The sequence below is a fragment of the Lontra canadensis genome, unplaced genomic scaffold (genome assembly GCF_010015895.1).
Source record: "Lontra canadensis isolate GAN:19392208 unplaced genomic scaffold, GSC_riverotter_1.0 scaffold6, whole genome shotgun sequence".
Lineage (NCBI taxonomy): Eukaryota > Metazoa > Chordata > Mammalia > Carnivora > Mustelidae > Lontra > Lontra canadensis.
In genome coordinates, this window is record NW_022631000.1 from 13441047 (window position 1) to 13460541 (window position 19495).

At 38.7% G+C, this 19495-nt stretch overlaps 1 protein-coding gene across 1 annotated transcript in view; it reads right to left on the bottom strand.

The window, feature by feature from the left end:
- CFAP44 (cilia and flagella associated protein 44) overlaps positions 1 to 19495 on the bottom strand; it is a 159616-nt gene that overhangs the window by 112010 nt on the left and 28111 nt on the right. Inside the window, exons 9-15 of the mRNA XM_032852219.1 lie at positions 17041 to 17205; positions 6260 to 6415; positions 5812 to 5859; positions 4756 to 4855; positions 4108 to 4202; positions 799 to 1008; positions 63 to 173 (exon numbers count right to left, since the gene is read on the bottom strand). Coding sequence (XP_032708110.1) covers positions 63 to 173; positions 799 to 1008; positions 4108 to 4202; positions 4756 to 4855; positions 5812 to 5859; positions 6260 to 6415; positions 17041 to 17205 — 885 coding nt within the window. The remainder of the gene's footprint in view (positions 1 to 62; positions 174 to 798; positions 1009 to 4107; positions 4203 to 4755; positions 4856 to 5811; positions 5860 to 6259; positions 6416 to 17040; positions 17206 to 19495) is intronic.

Consider the following 19495-nt stretch of genomic DNA (forward strand, 5'->3'; position numbering starts at 1 on the left):
CCAGATCACTTCATTATGCTGTAATTGAGATTTAAACATGAAGACAAATACTAATTACTTACATGGGAGTTCGAAGACCATACTAACTGGCGAACAGGTCCAGGAGTAGTAATATACCCTATTGGCTTATAATCCTTTTCTACCTCAAAGAAGAAGACGGTTTGATCTTTACTCTAAGAAAAAGAGAAATACCCAAGAAATATGGGGTTTTTAAAAAATCTATTCCATAGAGTACAGAGTAGCACTTACTAGCTATAGTATATCCTCTATATAACTATACCCACAATAATTATATTTCCCAGATTATTCTGGGAAAATTCTTATTTCAAATATTTGCTTCATTTCCCCCATGAGAACATTTGACAAACCAAGTGTTCCAGGATGTGTTTCTGAAAGAATGATCACTATACATTACCTATACATAGGTTAACTCAAAAAATTCCACAAAGCATATGCTCACTTACTAATACATTAAAAATGTACAAGTTTATTCTCATCACTTAAGGCAATTCTGTTTAAGAACATACCTATGTGATAAAATATTGGTTATACATAACACAGGATCATAACTCCCAGTTAAAAACTTCTATTCATTTAAAATAAGCATTAGAACTCAATTTATAAGAAAATTTTGAGATGTCATGCACAGACTAAAAGAATATGATCATAAAGAAACAAACTATGGGTTTTTCTCTAAAATGTACATCAGCAAATAAGCTATCATCAAGTAGAAAGACAAATAAAAATAAGTTTAACCATGAAAGCTCAATAGGAAACAAAAAGAAATCTACCACTTACCCCTGTAGCTAGAATTTCTCCATCACGTTCATAAGCTAAGGCAGTGACACGAGCAGTATGGGGTTTGAAAACCTGTTTCAAATTAATATCTGCATCAGAAATTTTCTTCCGTCCTGCAAAAATTGTGAGTCCTTTTGGATCGTAAAGTTCAAGAATTCGAACCACCCCATCTTCGAATCCTGCAATAATCTGTGCTCCGGTGTAGCTTACCTTGGATAAAAATTAAATGCAACATATATGAAATTAGTTGATTAAGAAAGTTGTACTATGTAACAGATAACTCTGTATTTTATTTAGCCAAGTAATTTAACGTTGACTTCTCGTTGGTAAGTCCTTATACAACTTTCTGGTAACCTCCATCTATTCTAGTTCTTTATCACTGCTGCTGATGAGATGGGTAGACAATGGCAATCCAAACACTCAAGAAGCAAATGTTGGTGTAGCAGCTTGTCTACCATGTGCCAGGCACCTATCACCAGCAACTCAAGGGTGAGCATAAACAGTTTGTCCCCGGTTTCACAGAATTTATGGTCTAGGGGGAGGACAGACATTAATCATGCAGATGAGTATAAACTTATGAACAGAAATAAATGCTAAAGGAAAGACACAATATCTGAGGGCATATAACAAAGAAAGCTTACCTAGACCAAGGAAGAGATGGTGGAGCGGAGACCAGAAAGATGCCCAGAAATTAAGTTCAGGGAGATGGGAGAAGCATGCCTGGGAGAGGATATAGCTTGTGGAAAGGTCATGTGCAGAAAAGAAGCTAAAGAGAGAGTTAAGCAAGGCCCAGGTCACAAAGTGGCTTACATGTCACATTAAGGATAGTCTTCATTCCAAGAGCAGTGAAAAGCCATTGAAATGTTTTTAGTTGGGGGTTTGGGTATGTTGTGTGCATGTGTATTCATGTGTGTGTCTGTGTGTATAGAGGGTAACATGATCAGATTTGCTATTTTGGAAAAGCCATCTTAGCTTCATTGTGCAAAACAGAACTGAGATGGCCTAGATAGGATTCAGGGAGACCTTTGGAAAGACCTTTAAAGCAATGGCTGCCTTACTCCAGGAGAGTGATTGTGGTCACTTGGTCTAAGATGGTGTCATGGAGAGGAAGGATATGGGCATAGTTTAGAGAAAGCTATAATGACCCTATTTGGTGATGACTGAATACAGAAGGAGAAGAAGGGAGGTGTCAAGGATGACTGAGACATTTACTGAGATAGCAAACAGTGGAAGGGAGCCAAGTGTCTGTGTGGTTTGTTGTTGCTATTATTGTTTTGGTGGCCAGCAGAGTATCATGAATCTAGTCTTGGACGTGTTGGGTTTGAGGTCCCCTGGAGATCTCAAAATGAGGAAAGCACATAGCCTGCAGCTCAGAGAAGTCTGGGCTAAAGAAAAATATCTAGCAGTGTTCCAATATACTAAATCTGCTGTCTTGGGAGGCATTCAGGAGAAAGGCAAGAGCCCTGATATTCTTTAGAGCAGAGTGATCATCACCAAGACCAGGCAGTTAGGAGAGTCTTGGTAATAAGAAAAAACTATTCCATCCAACTCCTGTTGAATATTGTTCATTCAATAAATATTTGCTATGTGTCCAAATGTATATAGAGGCACTAGAGGTTCAAAGTAAAATAGAATGTAATTGTCACCCATGAAGAACAGTCTGGTGGGAAAGAGACAATAAAGCAATTCATCTTAGCGCATTGTGTAAAAGTTCATAAAATTAGTATATACATAGTCCTTTAAAAAAAAAAAAATCACAGAGGAAGGAGTGCCTAGCTCTACCTGAATGAAGGTAGGGTCACAGAGGGCTATGCAGAGAGGATGTCTGACCTGAGCTGAGCCATAAAGATATGGAGTTTTCTAGAGAAGCAAAAGGGTCTAAAGATGAGGCATTTAATTCTAGCATGGTATCCAATGATCAGTACTTGGATAGGAGGCTAAAAAAGGAAACATTCTATGGACATTGCACAGCCATCTGTATAAATGATTTAATTATATGGCTATAATTGAAATACTTCAGGTAAGAATGTAAATGAAGCGGGATAAAGAGTCAGCCTGGTTTGGTAAACAAACACTCTGTGGGTTTCTCCTTATTCTAAACTTTTCATTGTTCTGCCTCTAATCCCAGGCCTGAGTTCTTACTTCCGGTCTTGATTCCATCCATTTCCACATGTATCTTGGTCCTGGAACAATTTCTCTTTGATTTCAACCCAAAACAGTAAGGATAAAAATTCCTCAAATACTCCCATGATATTTTAAAAACTTGGCTGCATATTCTTTGGCATGTCCCCCATAAAGAGATGCCATTTAGGTCCCTCCCCTCCTTGAATCTGGGTGGGCCTTGTGACTGCTTCACTCAGGTGAGTACAGTACAACTGACATTAGATGACTTCCAAGTCTCATTCTAAAAGGCCCACAGCATCTGCCTGTTTATTGGAACATTAGATCTTAGAGCCCTGAGCTGCCATTTAAGAAGTATGTGCCTACCCTGAGGCCACTATGCTGTGATGAAGCAGAAGCCCCATGAGGAAGCTTTTAGGTAGGCACTCCTTTTAGGTAGGCACTCCTCCTAACAGCCCAGCTTAGCCCAGTCTTCAGTCTAGGTGCCAGACTGATGATAAAGAAGGCTTTACATGATTCCAGGACCCAGACACAATGAAGCAGAGACAATCCACAGCTATTGTCACTGGTCTGATTTCCCAATCCAGACAGCATATGAGCAAAATAAAAAGACTGCTGTTTTATGCCACTACTTTTTGCAGTAGTTCGGTACATAGCAATAGATAACTAGGACAACTCCCTATCTGCCTAAAATTTTTTCCATAGGCCTTATTATCTAATATAACATACGTTATTTATTTTTCTTTATTGTCCATTTCTGCCTCCTCTCTCCCACTAAAGTGTAAGATGCATGTGGGCAAGTATTTTTGTCTTTCTGTTCATTGCTATAGTCCCAAAAGCTAGACCAAGACCCAGCACATTGCAGGCAGGCTGGGAATATAAATAGAAGAAATGAAGTCATAATCAGCTAGATGATAGATACACAAAGTTCTGTTGAGTAATTATTTTATAATATGAAATGATTACTAACTTGCAAGTGGCATAAAAATAGATTTTTATTAAAACAGGACCAAAACCACAAAAGCAAGGTCATATGATTTCTATCAAATTCTGAATGAGTGAACAAACTAAGTTAAAAGTTTTATTCTTCTCCAAAATCCAGAGTCATAAAATAGATTTCTAAGAAATAGCACTGATATATTATATTTACCAATACATTCCAGCAGAAGTTTGTTACCATTAACTCACCAGTTGGGGTACCCAAGCAAGGGCAGTACCTCCCTGTTTGAATTTCATCTGAGCCAAAGGCGTTTTGCTAGCAAAATCATAGATTCGAACAGAGCCTACAGAAAGACAGTTTTAAAAGAAACAAATTATATATATATGTCATCTTTTAAAATAAACTTGGCTCACTTAACATGTTAAGCATTATAACAAGAAATTTCATACATAAATAAACTAATACTTTAATAAGTTTTCTTTAGTCAAAAATTTACATGAATACCCTCAACCAGGTAACTTGTAATCATGGATAATAAAGCAAACAACTGATGATTGACTGATGGATTAATTTCACCTTGCATAGCCCACAAAGATTCACCACGCATCAAGGAAGGAGGAAGGTGAGAAAAAAAAAAAAAAAAAGGAAAGGCATGAATGTGGATAATACCAAAATGAATGGCATTTTTGTAACTTACCATATCCTTAATCCTTCACAATAACCAAGGCTGATGTACTTTAGTTCCTCTCTCCTCCACAAAAACTCACTTCACTTGCATCGAGAGGCTTACCTTTTGGAAAAGTTCTCAGATGCTTTTCATCAAACACATATAAAATTTGGGGTGGAAAACAAAACAAAAAAGACCAGATGTATTTTCATTTGGAGTTCCTACTCACAATCCAAGGCAGTAGTGGCCATGAGGTAAGTGAGGGGAGAGACTGCCAAGGCTTCAACAGCTCCAGAATGGAAGGAGAAGAGGCAGTCTGGATCTTGAGTCTGATAATAAAAAGAAATCCCATTAGATCTTAAAGAAAAGTTAACATCAAATTAAGGTCAAGTTTTTAAAAACATATAAATAAAACCCTATAACACATGTGTGATTTTATCTGAATAGAAATTTTTTTTAAGGTTTTATTTATTTATTTGACAGACAGAGATCACAAGTAGGCAAAGAGGCAGGCAGAGAGAGAGGAGGAAGCAGGCTCCTCGCTGAGCAGAGAGCCCGACGCGGGGCTTGATCCCAGGACCCTGGGATCATGACCCGAGCCGAAGGCAGAGGCTTTAACCCACTGAGCCACCCAGGCGCCCCTGAATAGAAATTTTTAAAAGCATAATAGGTTGGGGTGCCTGGGTGTCTCAGTCAGTTAAGCATCTGACCCTCAGTTTCTGCTCAGGTCATGATCTCAGGGCAGGGAGATCAAGTCCCATGTCAGGCTCCATGCTCAGCAGGGAGTCTACTTGAGATTCTCTCTCTCCCTCTCCCCTTATCCCTCCCATCTCTAAAATAATAAATAAATCATTTTAAAAAACAAAAGCATAAAAGGCTAGAAAGAGTTCTGGACTTTGGAATTAGGAGAAACAGTACTGGCTTCATACTTGAAGGCTTTCCATTTCCTCACCAGTAAAATGAGGTGATGGCAACTGTCCACCCATTCATCAGGGTAGCTATGAGGGATGCAGAAGATAAAATAAATGAAAATACCATAAGTTTATGATAACTGTAAAGCACTGGATAACATGAGGCATTATCATTACCACTTTTCTAGTAAAGTTTGCTGAGATAGTTCATTTTTTAAATAAAATCAGAGAGAGAATAAATTCTCAGGACTAGGACATGTTGGACAAGTTTTTGATGGGAACAATGATCAAATATAGAGAAAGACAAAATATTTTTTAAAGAAGAATAACAGACTTTTGTTATAAGAATTAGGGGGAAAAAAGAGACAACTTACAATATTTGAAAAACTAAGGTCAAGTTTCCATATGGCTCCATTGGCATCCTAAAAAATTAAATAACCAAGACTAGTTCATCATTTTTAACTCTTATCAAATGAAAAGAATTTTCTTCTAGTTAAAGAACAAACAATAATATCAAAACCTTACATATGTTTTAAAGTGTGACAAAAATGTAACAAAAGCAATTGCTATATATCTTATAACACACAATAAAGGAAACATTTTCATAATACATATATAGTCAGTTTAATATAATAAGAATGCTAATTGGTTTTTTGTGTATAAAGTACAGGTTAACTAAATACCAAAATTCAGGTAGTCTTCATTGACTTATCAATAGTAGTCTTAATAGTAAAATGGACTTATAATGACAATAAATTAGGTTATGATTTTAATTTTTTGTCTAGGTAACTTTAAAGAGCCAGAGGGAAGAACACAACTTACCTGAGCTAGCCAAAAATTACTTCCAATCTCTTTCATTTTTATCATAGAGAAGAGTTTGACATTCTTGCCTACTTGAAGTTCATTAATGGGTTCGATCTCTAACAATCCAGTATCATCAATAGAATCAGCAGTGTCTACGGTCTCAAAATCCCAGATCTTATAAAATAAGAAAATACTTTAATCAATGAGCAGTTTCTGAATTTATATTTTCTATAAGAGGCCCTGATTGATGGCAGAGGAGTAGGAGACCTTAGTTTCATCTGGTCCCAGGAATTCAGCTAGGTAGCTATCAAATCACTCTGAACATCTGTGAACTCAACTGAAGATATAGAAAAAGAATAGCTGCAACTCTACAAATAGAACAGTGACCATTTCCTGCAGGGTAGGTGTGGAGAAGTGAATTCAAGGCGATATATGGAAGGACAGACCATGGGGTTGGGGGAGGAATCTTCCATAAGCCAGCTACCAGAAAGTGATATAGCAGCACAGCACAAAATCAGAACTTTTAGAAGTCTGCTCCTGTGAGGGATGTCCTGCCTGAAAGGTGATCAGGTGGTAAAACAGGCAGAATCTTAGCTGGGACAGTATGGTCTCAGAATCCCCAAAGTCACAGGAAGACCTGTGGTGCCTGAGAGCTGCAGAGCTCCTAGGCATTGGAGTGAGGAAGCCAGCTCCTATCAGTGAGCCCAGGAGAGGGCTCTCAGCTCAGGGTTGCCATAAACCATGAACTGTTGCACAGTCAATCCACTGCTCTCTGAATAGGAGCCCAACAAGTGGCAGAACTGGGGAGACCGTTCTTCCTCCCCGAGGAAGAGTGGCATGGGGGTGTGCCAGAGAGGTTGCAGGGTTTAGAGACTCAAAAACAGGGTTGCATGCCTGAGGTTGAAATGCTCCATCACTGGCTAAGTGAGCACAGAGTGTGGATGGAGACCAAGGAGATGGGAGTGATGGACTGCTTTTCTCTGAGGGCTCACTGAGGAGTGGGGCTCCAAGCTCTAGGCTCTGGGGCTGGAGATTGGGAGGCCACCATGTTCATTCTCATCCTCTAAAGCTGTGTGGAAATTCTTCAGGAACAAAAGCCACACAAAGCAATTCTCAGGAGCTGCTTACTTAGCCTGGCCCCCTGCCATAGGCAGTGAAATTTAGCCTGGGGCAAAGACACCTGAGAATCAGCAAAACAGGCTCTTTCCCCAGAAGATCAGCAAAAATGTCCAGTTAAGAACAAGTTCGCTGCAAAATTCCAGTGCTAGGGGAAAATAGTCTATAGAATTCATGGGGGTTTTGCCCATGATTCTTTAGTCTTTCATTTTTAATTTTTTTCTCTTTCTCCTTTCAACCAATTTCTTATTTTATCAACTCTTTTTTAAAATTCTTTTTAATTTTAATTTTTATAGTAACATTCTATCTTTTCAATGTATTTAATTTTATTTTTGTATACATATAATTTTGTCTTTCTTTACATTTTGGAATGCAGTTTCTTCTAACCAACTAAAATACACCCTGAATCTAGTGTATAGTTCTATTCTCTTCACAGGTCTGATCATATTATTTTTTCTTTTTCTTTTTTTAATCTTTTTTTCTTTTCATTAGTCATTTTTAATTTTCATCTTTACAGTTACATTCCAACCTTTCAGTGTATTATATATTTTCTTTCTTTACAATTTTGAAATCTAGTTTCTTCTAATATACCAAAACACACCCAAATTCTGGTATAAGACTCTGTTCTATTCACCAGCCTGATCATATTCTCTCTCCACCCCCATACTGACCAACACCCCCTCAACACACCCAGTTCAGGTCTCTTCTGATTTGCTCAGTGTGTATTTCTCTGGGGTCATCGTTGCCCTTTAAGTATTTTGTTCTCTTATTCATCTATTCTTCTATGGACAAAATGACAAGATGGAAAAACTCACCTCAAAAAAGAGAGCAAGAGGCACTACTGACTGCCAGGGACCTAATTAATACGGACATTATTAAGATGTTGGAACTACAGTTCAGAATAATTATTATAAAGATACTGGCTGGGGGGCACCTGGGTGGCTCAGTGGGGTAAAGCCTCTGCTTTCAGCTCAGGTCATGATCCCGGAGTCCTGGGATCGAGCCCCGCATCGGGCTCTCTGCTCAGCAGGGAGCCTGCTTTCCCCCTCTCTCTCTGCCTGCCTCTCTGCCTACTTGTAATCACTATCTGTTAAATAAATAAATTTTTTTTTAAATCTTAAAAAAAAAAAAAAAAGATACTGGCTGGGCCTGAAAAAAAAAAAGCATAGAAGACACTAGAGATTCCCTTTCTGGTGAAATAAAACAACTAAAATCTAATCAAGTTGAAATCAAAAAGGCTATTAATGAAATTTAATCAAAAATGAAGGCTCTATGAGGAAAAATGAGGCAGAAGAGAGAGTTAGTGACACAGAATATCAAAATGATGGAGAATAAAGAAGCTAAGAAAAAGATAACAGCTACTGGATCATGAGGGAAGAATTGGAGAGACAAGTGATAACATAAAGTGAAACAATATTAAAATAATTGGACTCCCAGAAGAAGAGGAAAGAGAGAGAGAGAAGCAGAAGGTATATTGGATCAAATTATAATGGAGAACTTCCCTAATATGGGGAAGGAACCAGGCATTCAAGTCCAGGAGGCTCAAAGACCCCTGCTAAAAAAAAAAAAAAAAAAAAAAAAAAATCCAAAAAAAAAAGGTCAGCACTGGGGGGCCTGGGGGGCTCAGACATTAAGCATCTGCCCTCAACTCAGGTCATGATCCCAGGGTCCTGGAATCAAGCCCTGCACTGGGTTCCCTGCTCAGTGGGAGGCCTCCTTCTCCCTCTCCCACTCCCCCTGCTTGTGTTCCCTCCCTTGCTGTCTCTCTGTCAAATAAATAAATAAAATCTTTAAAAAAAAATAGGTCAACACCTCGACATATAATAGTAAAACTTGCAAATCTCAGAGACAAAAAGAAAATTCTAAAAGCAGCTTGAGATAAGAGGTCCATAACCTACAAGGGTAGAAATATTGGACTGGCAGCAGATATATCCACAGAGCCCTGGCAGGACAGAAAGGACTGGCATGATATATTCAGGGTGCTAAATGAGAAAAATATGCAGCCAAGAATATTTTATCCAGCTAGAATGTCATTCAAAATAGGAGAGATAAAAAGTTTCTAGGACAAACAAAAACTAAAAGAATTTGTGATCGCTAAACCAGCCCTTCAAGAAATGTTAAAAGTTGGGGCGCCTGGGTGGCTCAGTGGGTTAAAGCCTCTGCCTTCGGCTCAGGTCATGATCCCAGGGTCCTGGGATTGAGCCCCACATTGGGCTCTCTGCTCAGCAGGGACCCTGCTTCCCCCTCTTTCTACCTGCCTCTCTGCCTACTTGTGATCTCTGTCTGTCAAATAATAAATAAAAATCTTAAAATTTAAAAAAAAAGAAATATTAAAAGTGATCCTTTAAGTGATGAGAGATCCAAAAAGTAATACAGTTCAGAAAGGAACAGAGACAACATACAGAAACAGTGACTTTACAAGTAATACAATAGCACTAAAATCATATCTTTCAATAGCTCTTAATGTAAATGCACTAATTGCCCCCCAGTCAAAAGACACAGGGTATCAGATTGGATTAAAAAGCAAGCCCCATTGATAAGCCATCTTGAAGACTCACTTTAGACCCAAAAACACCTCCAGACTTAAAGTAAAGGGGCAGAAAAACATTTTTCATGCTAATGGGCATCAAAAGAAACCTGGGATGGCAATCCTTATATCAGACAAATTAGATTTTAAATCAAAGACTGTAAAAAGAGATGAGGAAGGATACTATATCATAATTAAAAGGTCTATCCAACAAGAATATTTAACAATTCTAAATATTTTCCCTTAACATGGGTACAGCCAATGACATAAGCAAATTACTAACAAAATCAAAGAAACACATCAATAATAATACAATAATAGTAGGGGACATTGCACCCCACTCACTGCAATGGACAAATCATCTAAGTGGAAGATCAATAAGAAAACAAGGGATTTGAATGACACACTGGACCAGATGGACTTCACAGGTATATTCAGAGCATTCCATCCTAAAGCAAGAGAATACACCTTCTTCTCAAGTATACATGGAACATTCTCCAGAACAGATCACATACTGGGTCACAAATCAGTTCTCAACTAGTACCAAAAGATTGGGATCATTCCCTGCATATTTGTGGACCACATGCTTTGAAACTGGAACTCAATCATAAGAGGAAATTTGCAAAAACAAAAACAAAAACAAAAAAAAAACCCTCATATACATAGAGGCTAAAGAGCATCCTACTAAAAAATGAATGGGTCACCAGGAAATGAAATAAGAATTTAGGGGCATCTGGGTGGCTCAGTCAGTTAGGCATCTGCCTTCAGCTCAGGTGATGGTCTCAGGATCCTGGGATCGAGCCCCACATTGGGCACCCTGCTCAGCAGAGAACCTGCTTCTCACTCTTCTCCCACTACTTCTCTCTCCCTCTCACTACTTCTCTCTCCCTCTCACTACCTCTCTCTCCCTCCCTCTCGCTACCTCTCTTGCTCTCTCTCAGTATCTCTCTCGCTCTCTCTCGGTATCTCTCTCGCTCTCTCTCGGTATCTCTCTCTCTCTCTCTCTCGGCATCTCTTTCTCTCTCTCGGTATCTCTCTCTCTCTCTCTCTCTCTCGGTATCTCTCTCTCTCTCTCTCTCTCTCAGTATCTCTCTCCCTCTTTCTCTCTCTCTTGGTATTTCTCTCTCTTCCTCTCAAATAAAATAAATAAAAATCTAAAAGAAAAGGAATTTTAAAAATTCATGGAAACAAATGAAAATGAAAATACAACTCTTCAAAACCATTAGGATGCAGCAAAGGCAAGCCTTAGAGGGAAGCATATAGCAATACAAACCTTTCTCAAGAATTAAGTTCTCAAATATAAAACCTAACCTTACATCTGAAGGAGCTAGAGGAAGAACAGCAGATAAAGCCTAAACCCAGCAGAAGAGAATTAATAAAGATCAGAGCAGAAATCAATGAAATATAAACCAAAAGAACAGCAGAACAGATCAACAAAACTAAGAGCTGCTTCTCTGAAAGAATTAATAAAACTTATAAACCCCTGGTCAGACTTATCAAAAATTAAAAAGAAAGGACCAAAATAAATAAAATCATGAATGAAAGAGGAAAGATCATGACCAACACTGAAGAAATACAATTATAAGAACATATTATGAGCAACAATATGCCAACAAATTAGGCAATCTAGAAGAAATGGATACATTCCTAGAGACATAAAACTATCATAACTGAAATAGGAAGAAATAGAAAACCTGAACAGACCCACAACCAGCAAGGAAATTGAAGCAGTAATCAAAAACCTCCCAACAAACAAGAGTCCAGGGTCAGATGGCTTCCCAGGGGAATTTTATCAAATATTTAAAGAAGAATTAATACCTATTTTTCTGAAGCTGTTTGAGAAAGAAAGAAAGAAAGAAAGAAAGAAAGAAAGAAAGAAAGAAAGAAAGAAAGAAAGAAAAGGAAAACTTTCAAACTCGTTTGATGAGGCCACCATTACCTTAATCACAAAACCAGATAAAGACCCCACCAAAAGAGAATTACAGACCACTATCCCTGATGAAGATGGATGTCAAAATTCTCACCAAAATACTAGCTAATAGAATCCAGCAGTACATTAAAAGGATTATTCACCGCAACCAAGTGGGATTTATACCTGGGCTGCAAGGGTGGTTCAATATCCATAAAGCAATCAATGTGATATACAACATTAATAAGAGAAGAACAAGAACCATATGATCCCCTCAGTAGATGCAGAAGAAGCATTTTGACAAAGTACACCTTCTTTTTTCATTTAAAGTTTTTATTTATTTGTCAGAGCACAAGCAGAGGAGGGGTAGAGGGAGAGCAGTCTCCATGCTAAGCAAGAAGCCCAATGCAGGCCTTGACCCCAAGACCCTGAAATCATGACCTGACCGAAAGGCAGACGCTTAACTGACTAAGCTACCCAGGTGTCCCTACAGTATCTTTTCTTAAAACTCTTCAATGTGTCATAGAGGGAACATACCTCAATATAATAAACACTACATATAAAAAGCCTATAGCAAATATCATTCACAATGGGGAAAAACCCAGAGCTTTTCCCCTAAGGTCAGGAACATGGTAGAGATGTCCACTATCACTACTGCTGTTAAACACAGTACTAGAAGTCCAAACCTTAGCAATCAGACAATAAAAAGTAATAAAAAGCCACACAATGGGCAAAGAAGTTGTCAAATTTTCACTCTTTGCAGATGACATGATATTCTATGCAGAAAACCCAAAAGACTCCACCCCAAAATTGCTAGAACTCATACAGGAATTCAGCAAAGTGGCAGGATATAATCAATGTACAGAAAGCAATTGCATTTCTATACCCTAACAACGAGACAGAAGAAAGAGAAAGTAAGGCGTCAATTCCATTTACAATTGCACCAAAAACCATAAGATACCTATGAATAAATCTAACCAAAGAGACAAAGAATCTGTACTCAAAAAACTATAGAACACTCATGAAAAAAATTGAAGAAAACAAAGAAATGGAAAAACATTCCAGGCTCATGGATTGGAAGAACAAATACTGTCAAATGTCTATGCTACCTAGAGCAATCTACATTCAGTGCAATTCCTATCAAAATACCATCAACATTTTTCACAGCAGTAGGACAAACAATCCTAAACTTTGTATGAAACCAGAAAAGACCCCAAATAGCCAAAGGAAAGTTGAAAAAAGAAAAAGCCAAAGCCAGTGGTATCACAATTCCAGACTTAAAACTCTATCACAAAGCTGTAATAATCAAAACAGTATGGTACTGGCACAAAAACAGACACATAAATCAGTGGAACAGACTAGAGAACCCAAACCCTCAACTCTACAGCCAACTAATCTTCCATAAAGCAGGAAAGAACATCCAGTGGGAAAAAAAGCAGTCTTTTCAACAAATGGTGTTGAGAAAATTAGACAGGCACAAAAACAGACACATAAATCAGTGGAACAGACTAGAGAACCCAGAAATGAACCCTCAACTCTACAGCCAACTAATCTTCCATAAAGCAGGAAAGAACATCCAGTGGGAAAAAAGCAGTCTTTTCAACAAATGGTGTTGAGAAAATTAGACAACCACATGCAGAAGAATGAAACTGGATCGTTTCCTTACACCACACACAAAAACAGACTCAAAATGGATGAAAGACCTAAATGTGAGATAGAAATCCTTCAAAATCCGTGGGGATAACACAGGGAGCAACCTCTTCGACCTTGGCCATGACAACTTCTTGCTAGAAACATCACCAAAGGCAAGGGAAACAAAGGCAGAACTGAACTATTGAGACTTCATCAAGACCAAAAGCTTTTGCACAGCAAAGGAAACAGTCAACAAAACCAAAAGACAACTGACAGAATGGGAAAAGATATTTACAAATGCCTTATCAGACAAAGGGTTAGTATCCAAGATTTATAAGGAACTTATCAAACTCAACACCCAAAGAACTAATCGAATCAAGAAATGCGCAGAAGGCATGAACAGACATTTCTCCAAATACCTACAAATGGCCAATAGACACATGAGAAAATGCTCAACACCACTCAGCATTAGGGAAATACAAATCAAAACCATGATGAGATACCACCTCACACTAGTCAGAATGGCTAAAATTAACAAGTCAGGAAACAACAGACATTGGCAAAGATGCTGAGAAAGGGGAACCCTCTTAAACTGTTGGTAGGAAGGCAAGCTGGTGCAGCCACTCTCGAAAACAGCATGGAAGTTCCTCAAAAAGTTGAAAATAGAGCTACCCTACAACCCAGCAATTGTACTACAAGGTATTTACCCCCAAAATACAAATGCAGTGATCCAAAGGGGCATATGTACCCCAATGTTTATAGCATCAATGTCTACAATGTCCACATCAATGTTCAAAGTATGGAAGGAGCCCAGATGTCCATTGACAGATGAATGGATAAAGAAGATATGGTGTATACACACATACCACACATACACACACAAACATACACACACACACACACAAAATGGAATACTATCCAGGCATCAAAAAAATGAAATCTTGCCATTTTCAACAATGTGGTTGGAACTAGAGGGTACTATGCTAAGCGAAATAAGTCAATCAGAGAAAGACAATTATCATATGATCTCACTCATATGTGGAATTTAAGAAACAAAACAGAGGATTATAGGGGCGCCTGGGTGGCTCAGTGGGTTAAGCCTCTGCCTTCGGCTCAGGTCATGATCCCAGGGTGCTGGGATCGAGCTCCGCATCGGGCTCTCTGCTCAGCAGGGAGCCTGCTTCCTCCTCTCTCTCTGCCTGCCTCTCTGCCTACTTGTGATGTCTCTCTCTGTCCAATAAATAAATAAAATCTTAAAAAAAAAAAAACAGAGGATTATAGGAGAAAAGAAGTAAAAAAATAAAACAAGACAAAATAAGAGAGAGAGATAAGCCATAAGAGACTCTTAATCATAGGAAACAACTTCAGAGGGGAGGGGGTCAGAGGATGGGGGAGCTGGGTAATGGACATTGATGTGAGGTATTGAACACTGGGTATAAAACTGGTGAATCATGGGGTGCCTGGGTGGCTCAGTGGGTTAAAGCCTCTGCCTTCGGCTCAGGTCATGATCCCAGGGTCCTGGGATCGAGCCCCACATCGGGCTCTCTGCTCAGCGGGGAGCCTGCTTCCTCCTCTCTGCCTCTCTGCCTACGTGTGATCTGTCTGTCAAATAAATAACTAAATAAATTAAAAAAAAAACTGGTGAATCACTGTTCTCTACCTCTGAAATTAATAATGCATTATATGTTGACTGAATTAAAAATTTAAAAAATTAAGAAAAAGAAAGAAAATATCCTGATTTTATTTTTCCAAAAGTCATTTCTTCTTCTTCATGCAAATTAACAACAAGTAGGTGTAATGGGAACACCAGCCAAAACGTGATCCCTGGGATATTGCTTCCAACTGAAAAATAATAAATTGTAATAGTTTCCTCCATATACGGAGATTAGTGAGAACATACAGCCTGAATAAGAATTCTAATTTGCCCAATGTAAACTTTATGTCAAGGTATTTGTCAGGTCTTTCTGGATATAAAGTGGCCCTAAGGAGTAAATGGTTCCATTATTCAGCGAGACACAATAATGAGCCAGGTTTTGATTTTACCAGTGATCCCCTGGAAAGGGGAAATAGGCCTTCTTAATGATTCAAGCACAATCTTCATTATAAGAGGAGAAAATGGATGTAGAGGATGTCTTCAAGGAAAATGGTTCTCATTATTGATTTAGACTATACCATTCAGGTAAAGATTATTGTCCTGGGACAGGAGAACAGAATGCTATGGAAAGCACGAGAGAACACAGATTCACCTCACGAAACAGAGAGATTAAGAAAGACTTCTCTGTGAAGTACCAAAGCTACCCTGGATGAATCCATTGACACACCCCACCCTTTTAACCTAGACTCGACAACTCAGCCTTTGAGAAAGTATCTTTCAAAGAGATTTGGTGTTGTCTCCTACGCTACCCTTGTGGGGGAGAGGCCCAAGTCCCAGGTTAGAACTAACTCCTGGGAATGGGGTAGGTTTTTCCTAAAGGATTAGATGTAGAGATTTACTGTGTAAAAGACTAAAGAAATTAGGGCGAAATTTTTAAAAGAAGCCAGTTTAGAAATTGGTGGTGTTCATGAAGGGACCCTCTGTGAAGTATTTGACTTCTTTTCTCTTGAGGTTTCCTTCCAGTTGGAATTTTGACATTTTGGGGTGACATATATCTCAGAAGCATAGTGAATATACTATATGACAAACAAAAGGACATAAAAATTTCCCAGAACAATGAGTAAAATCTAACAAAATTAAATTTAATATGGTAAATGTAAAAATGTATACTTGGGTTCAAAAACCAATGGCAAGAAGATAAGAGTGGGATACATAGGGCTTAAACAGTGTATTAAACATAATAAGCACAATAGGTATCACAGAATGACCAGACTATTTTCAAAAATATAGTCTTTCTTCTCATAATAATGCTTCCTAAAGAACACCCCGAGAATACTACCACTCTCTTATGAAAGGCACCAGCAGGGATATGTACCAACAGGACCACAAGGCAAATCAGCAGCCTCCAGCTTTGCCAGGAACAACTGGGTACATACACATGAGTGGGTAGGAGAAGAGGTAGGACAACAATCAGGAGCACTTAGATGTTGGAGCTCTGTTCCAGCCTAGCCCACACTATAGACAGGATAGTGTCTACAGGTGAGGACAAGTGAGTTCACCAGTGTAAGGAGCAAGGAGAGGGGAGCTGCCATAGGCAAACCTCATCAGCTCACTTTTCAGTGTATTTCTAATCGGTAACCTCAGTCAAAAATAAGAAGTGTTTGGTAATTTTGTCCCTAGAAAATGGCCCATTCATACTGTGTGTTTTGAAAGGACATCAGTATCCACTATGTTCTGCTAAAATAGGTTTTCATTTTCTGAAACTACTATGTCAACGACAGAATCAAAATAACAAAAGGTACCCTCATAAAATGCACCCCAAAGATGCTGTAAATTAACTTTGACTAGAATTTAAATATTTACCACAAGGAAAACATTATCTAAAATACATTGGTGCTGGGAATCAATGACACTGATCTTTTTCATAAAGTGACCTTTGTGAGAAAGAAGAATCTGGTCAAACAGGGTGATCTGGAAGGCTTTGATGTGGGTGCTACTGACCTAGTGTCAATAAAACTTACCCTAATACATCCATCTGCCCCAATGGTGATAACTTCGCCCTCATCCAGCATTATCTGGTTAATGGGACCCTGATGACAAGACTTCCTTGCAGCTCGACAGAGCTCAACCTTGATGAGGCCACCTTCCCACAACAGCATGTTGCCCCACTCGGATCCTGAGAGCACCTGGCAGGTATGCAGAAAGGAAGGAATGTGCATTAAAAACATACATACATGGATATTTAGCTCTCAAAAGGCAGGTGAGAATTATTTTTATAGCTTAGCTCTCTCGATTATGAAAGTTTAAAAAAAAGTATAGAAAAATAAGAAACTATAAATATGAAAATTCGCCACTTTGGAAACAACAACTAATCACATTCAGATGTATTTCTTCCTAGCATTATGGGTAGTTTTACATCATTGTAATTAGGCTGTGCATTGCTAGTAATTTCTCAAATATACCTATAATAGCTTTCTTTGTACATCTCTTAAAGGCATAATCCAGGAGTAGAATTACTGGGTCAAAAATGAGAGATGTGTTTAAACTCTTGATAGACAAGATTCTATTTTTTTTCTTCTGTTTTGTTTTTTATTTTTTTAATTTCTTTTCAGTGTTCCAGAATTCATTGTTTATGCACCACACCCAGTGCTCCATGCAATATGTGTCTTCCATAATATCCACCACCAGGCTCACCCAACTTCCCACACCCCGCCCCTCCAAAACCCTCAGATTGTTTTTCAGAGTCCATAGTCTCTCATGGTTCATTTCCCCCTCCAATTTCCCCCAACTCCCTTCTATTTTTTTTATTATGTTCAATCAGCCAGCATATAATACATCAATAGTTTTTGATGTAGTGCTCAACAATTCATTAGCTACATGTAATACCCAGTGCTCATCACACATATCCTCCTTAATACCCATCTCCCAGTTACCCTATCCCCCCACCCCACTCCCTTCTGTAACCCTCAGCTTGTTTCCCAGAGTCTCTCATGGTTTGTCTCCCTCTCTGATTTCCCCCCATTCAGTTTTCTCTCCCTCGCCCTGTGGTCCTTTGCACTATTCCTTATGTTCCACATATGAGTGAAACCATGTAGTAAATATCTTTCTCTCCTTGATGTATTTCACTTAGCATAATACCCTCCAGTTCCATCCATGTGGATGCAAATGGAGGGTATTCATCCTTTCAATTCTAGTTTTTAAGAGTGATAATATTAAATGTTATAAGGTGTTTCAAAAATTGTGAGGCCATTACTGAACTCAGCGGATTATAGCATAATAATATCCAATTTCAAACAAGAATAATCATTTGAAACCAGCTCCTATTTATCCATTTTATCCAGCACTTCCCCAAGTGTGTACCACCAAACACTAGTTCTTAGGACGTTTAACTTGTATTAGATAATAAGTCGTACTAATTAAGTATTGACTCTGTGCCAAGTGCTGTTTGAGCATTTTATATATATTAAGTTATTTAATCCTAAAAACCCATATGAACCTGGCACATTTATTGGGGGTACCACATACAGTTATGCAGGTTGGTTATTTATTTTCCCAGAAAAGTCAGGCCAACAGGAGCCCTAACAATTACTATTCCCATTTTACAAAGGAGAAAACTGAACAGAACAGTTAAGTGGCTTGTACAAAATACCCAAAGCAGTCAGGATTTTAAACCAGGAAACTTCACTCAAAAGTTCCTGTCCTGGGCCACCTGGGTGGCTCAGTGGGTTAAAGCCTCTGCCTTCAGCTCAGGTCATGATCCCAGGGTCTTGGGATCGAGCCCCACATCGGGATCTCTGCTCAGCAGGGAGCCTGCTTTCTCTTCTCTCTCTGCCTGCCTCTCTGCCTACTTGTGATTTCTGTCTGTCAAATAAATAAATAAAATCTTTAAAAAAAAAGTTCCTGTCCTAACACTACTTCCAAAGACATATGCTTGGATAAACAAAATCAAACAAGTTTCTTTTCTCTAAGACTCTCTGGAGACTTTAACATAGAAGCGTTCACTAGAAATCACTGAGAGGAATTTTTAGATACAAAGGAATCTGACCAAGAAAGTCTTATTTTCACAGAGCTTCTGTGCAGACTAATGTTCCATGAAACACCTTGGGAAGCTCAGATCTAGTTCTTGCCTGCCTCCTCCTCATCGGCGCCCCAGTTCCTTCTCACCTAGACTAATTTACTCAGTCTTTTCTACCTCCCCAGTCCACTCATCTTACCCATTCTGCTTGTTTGACTTATCACCAAACCTCAGCTCACTTTCAGTAGTCACTATTTAGACTTGCTTTCTTCTGTCCAGTAACAAAACCACCAGAAACCACCCATGCCTGGCCGGCATTCCCTTCTGAAAGGTCATGCATGCTTAGCTTTCTTTTTCCATTTGTCCTGAAAAATGAAATGAAAGTGACATCTTCCTTATTGGCTCATCCCCTTGACTCCAGATTTCCCTTCCCTCTATTCATTTGGCATTTTGTGGCCAGA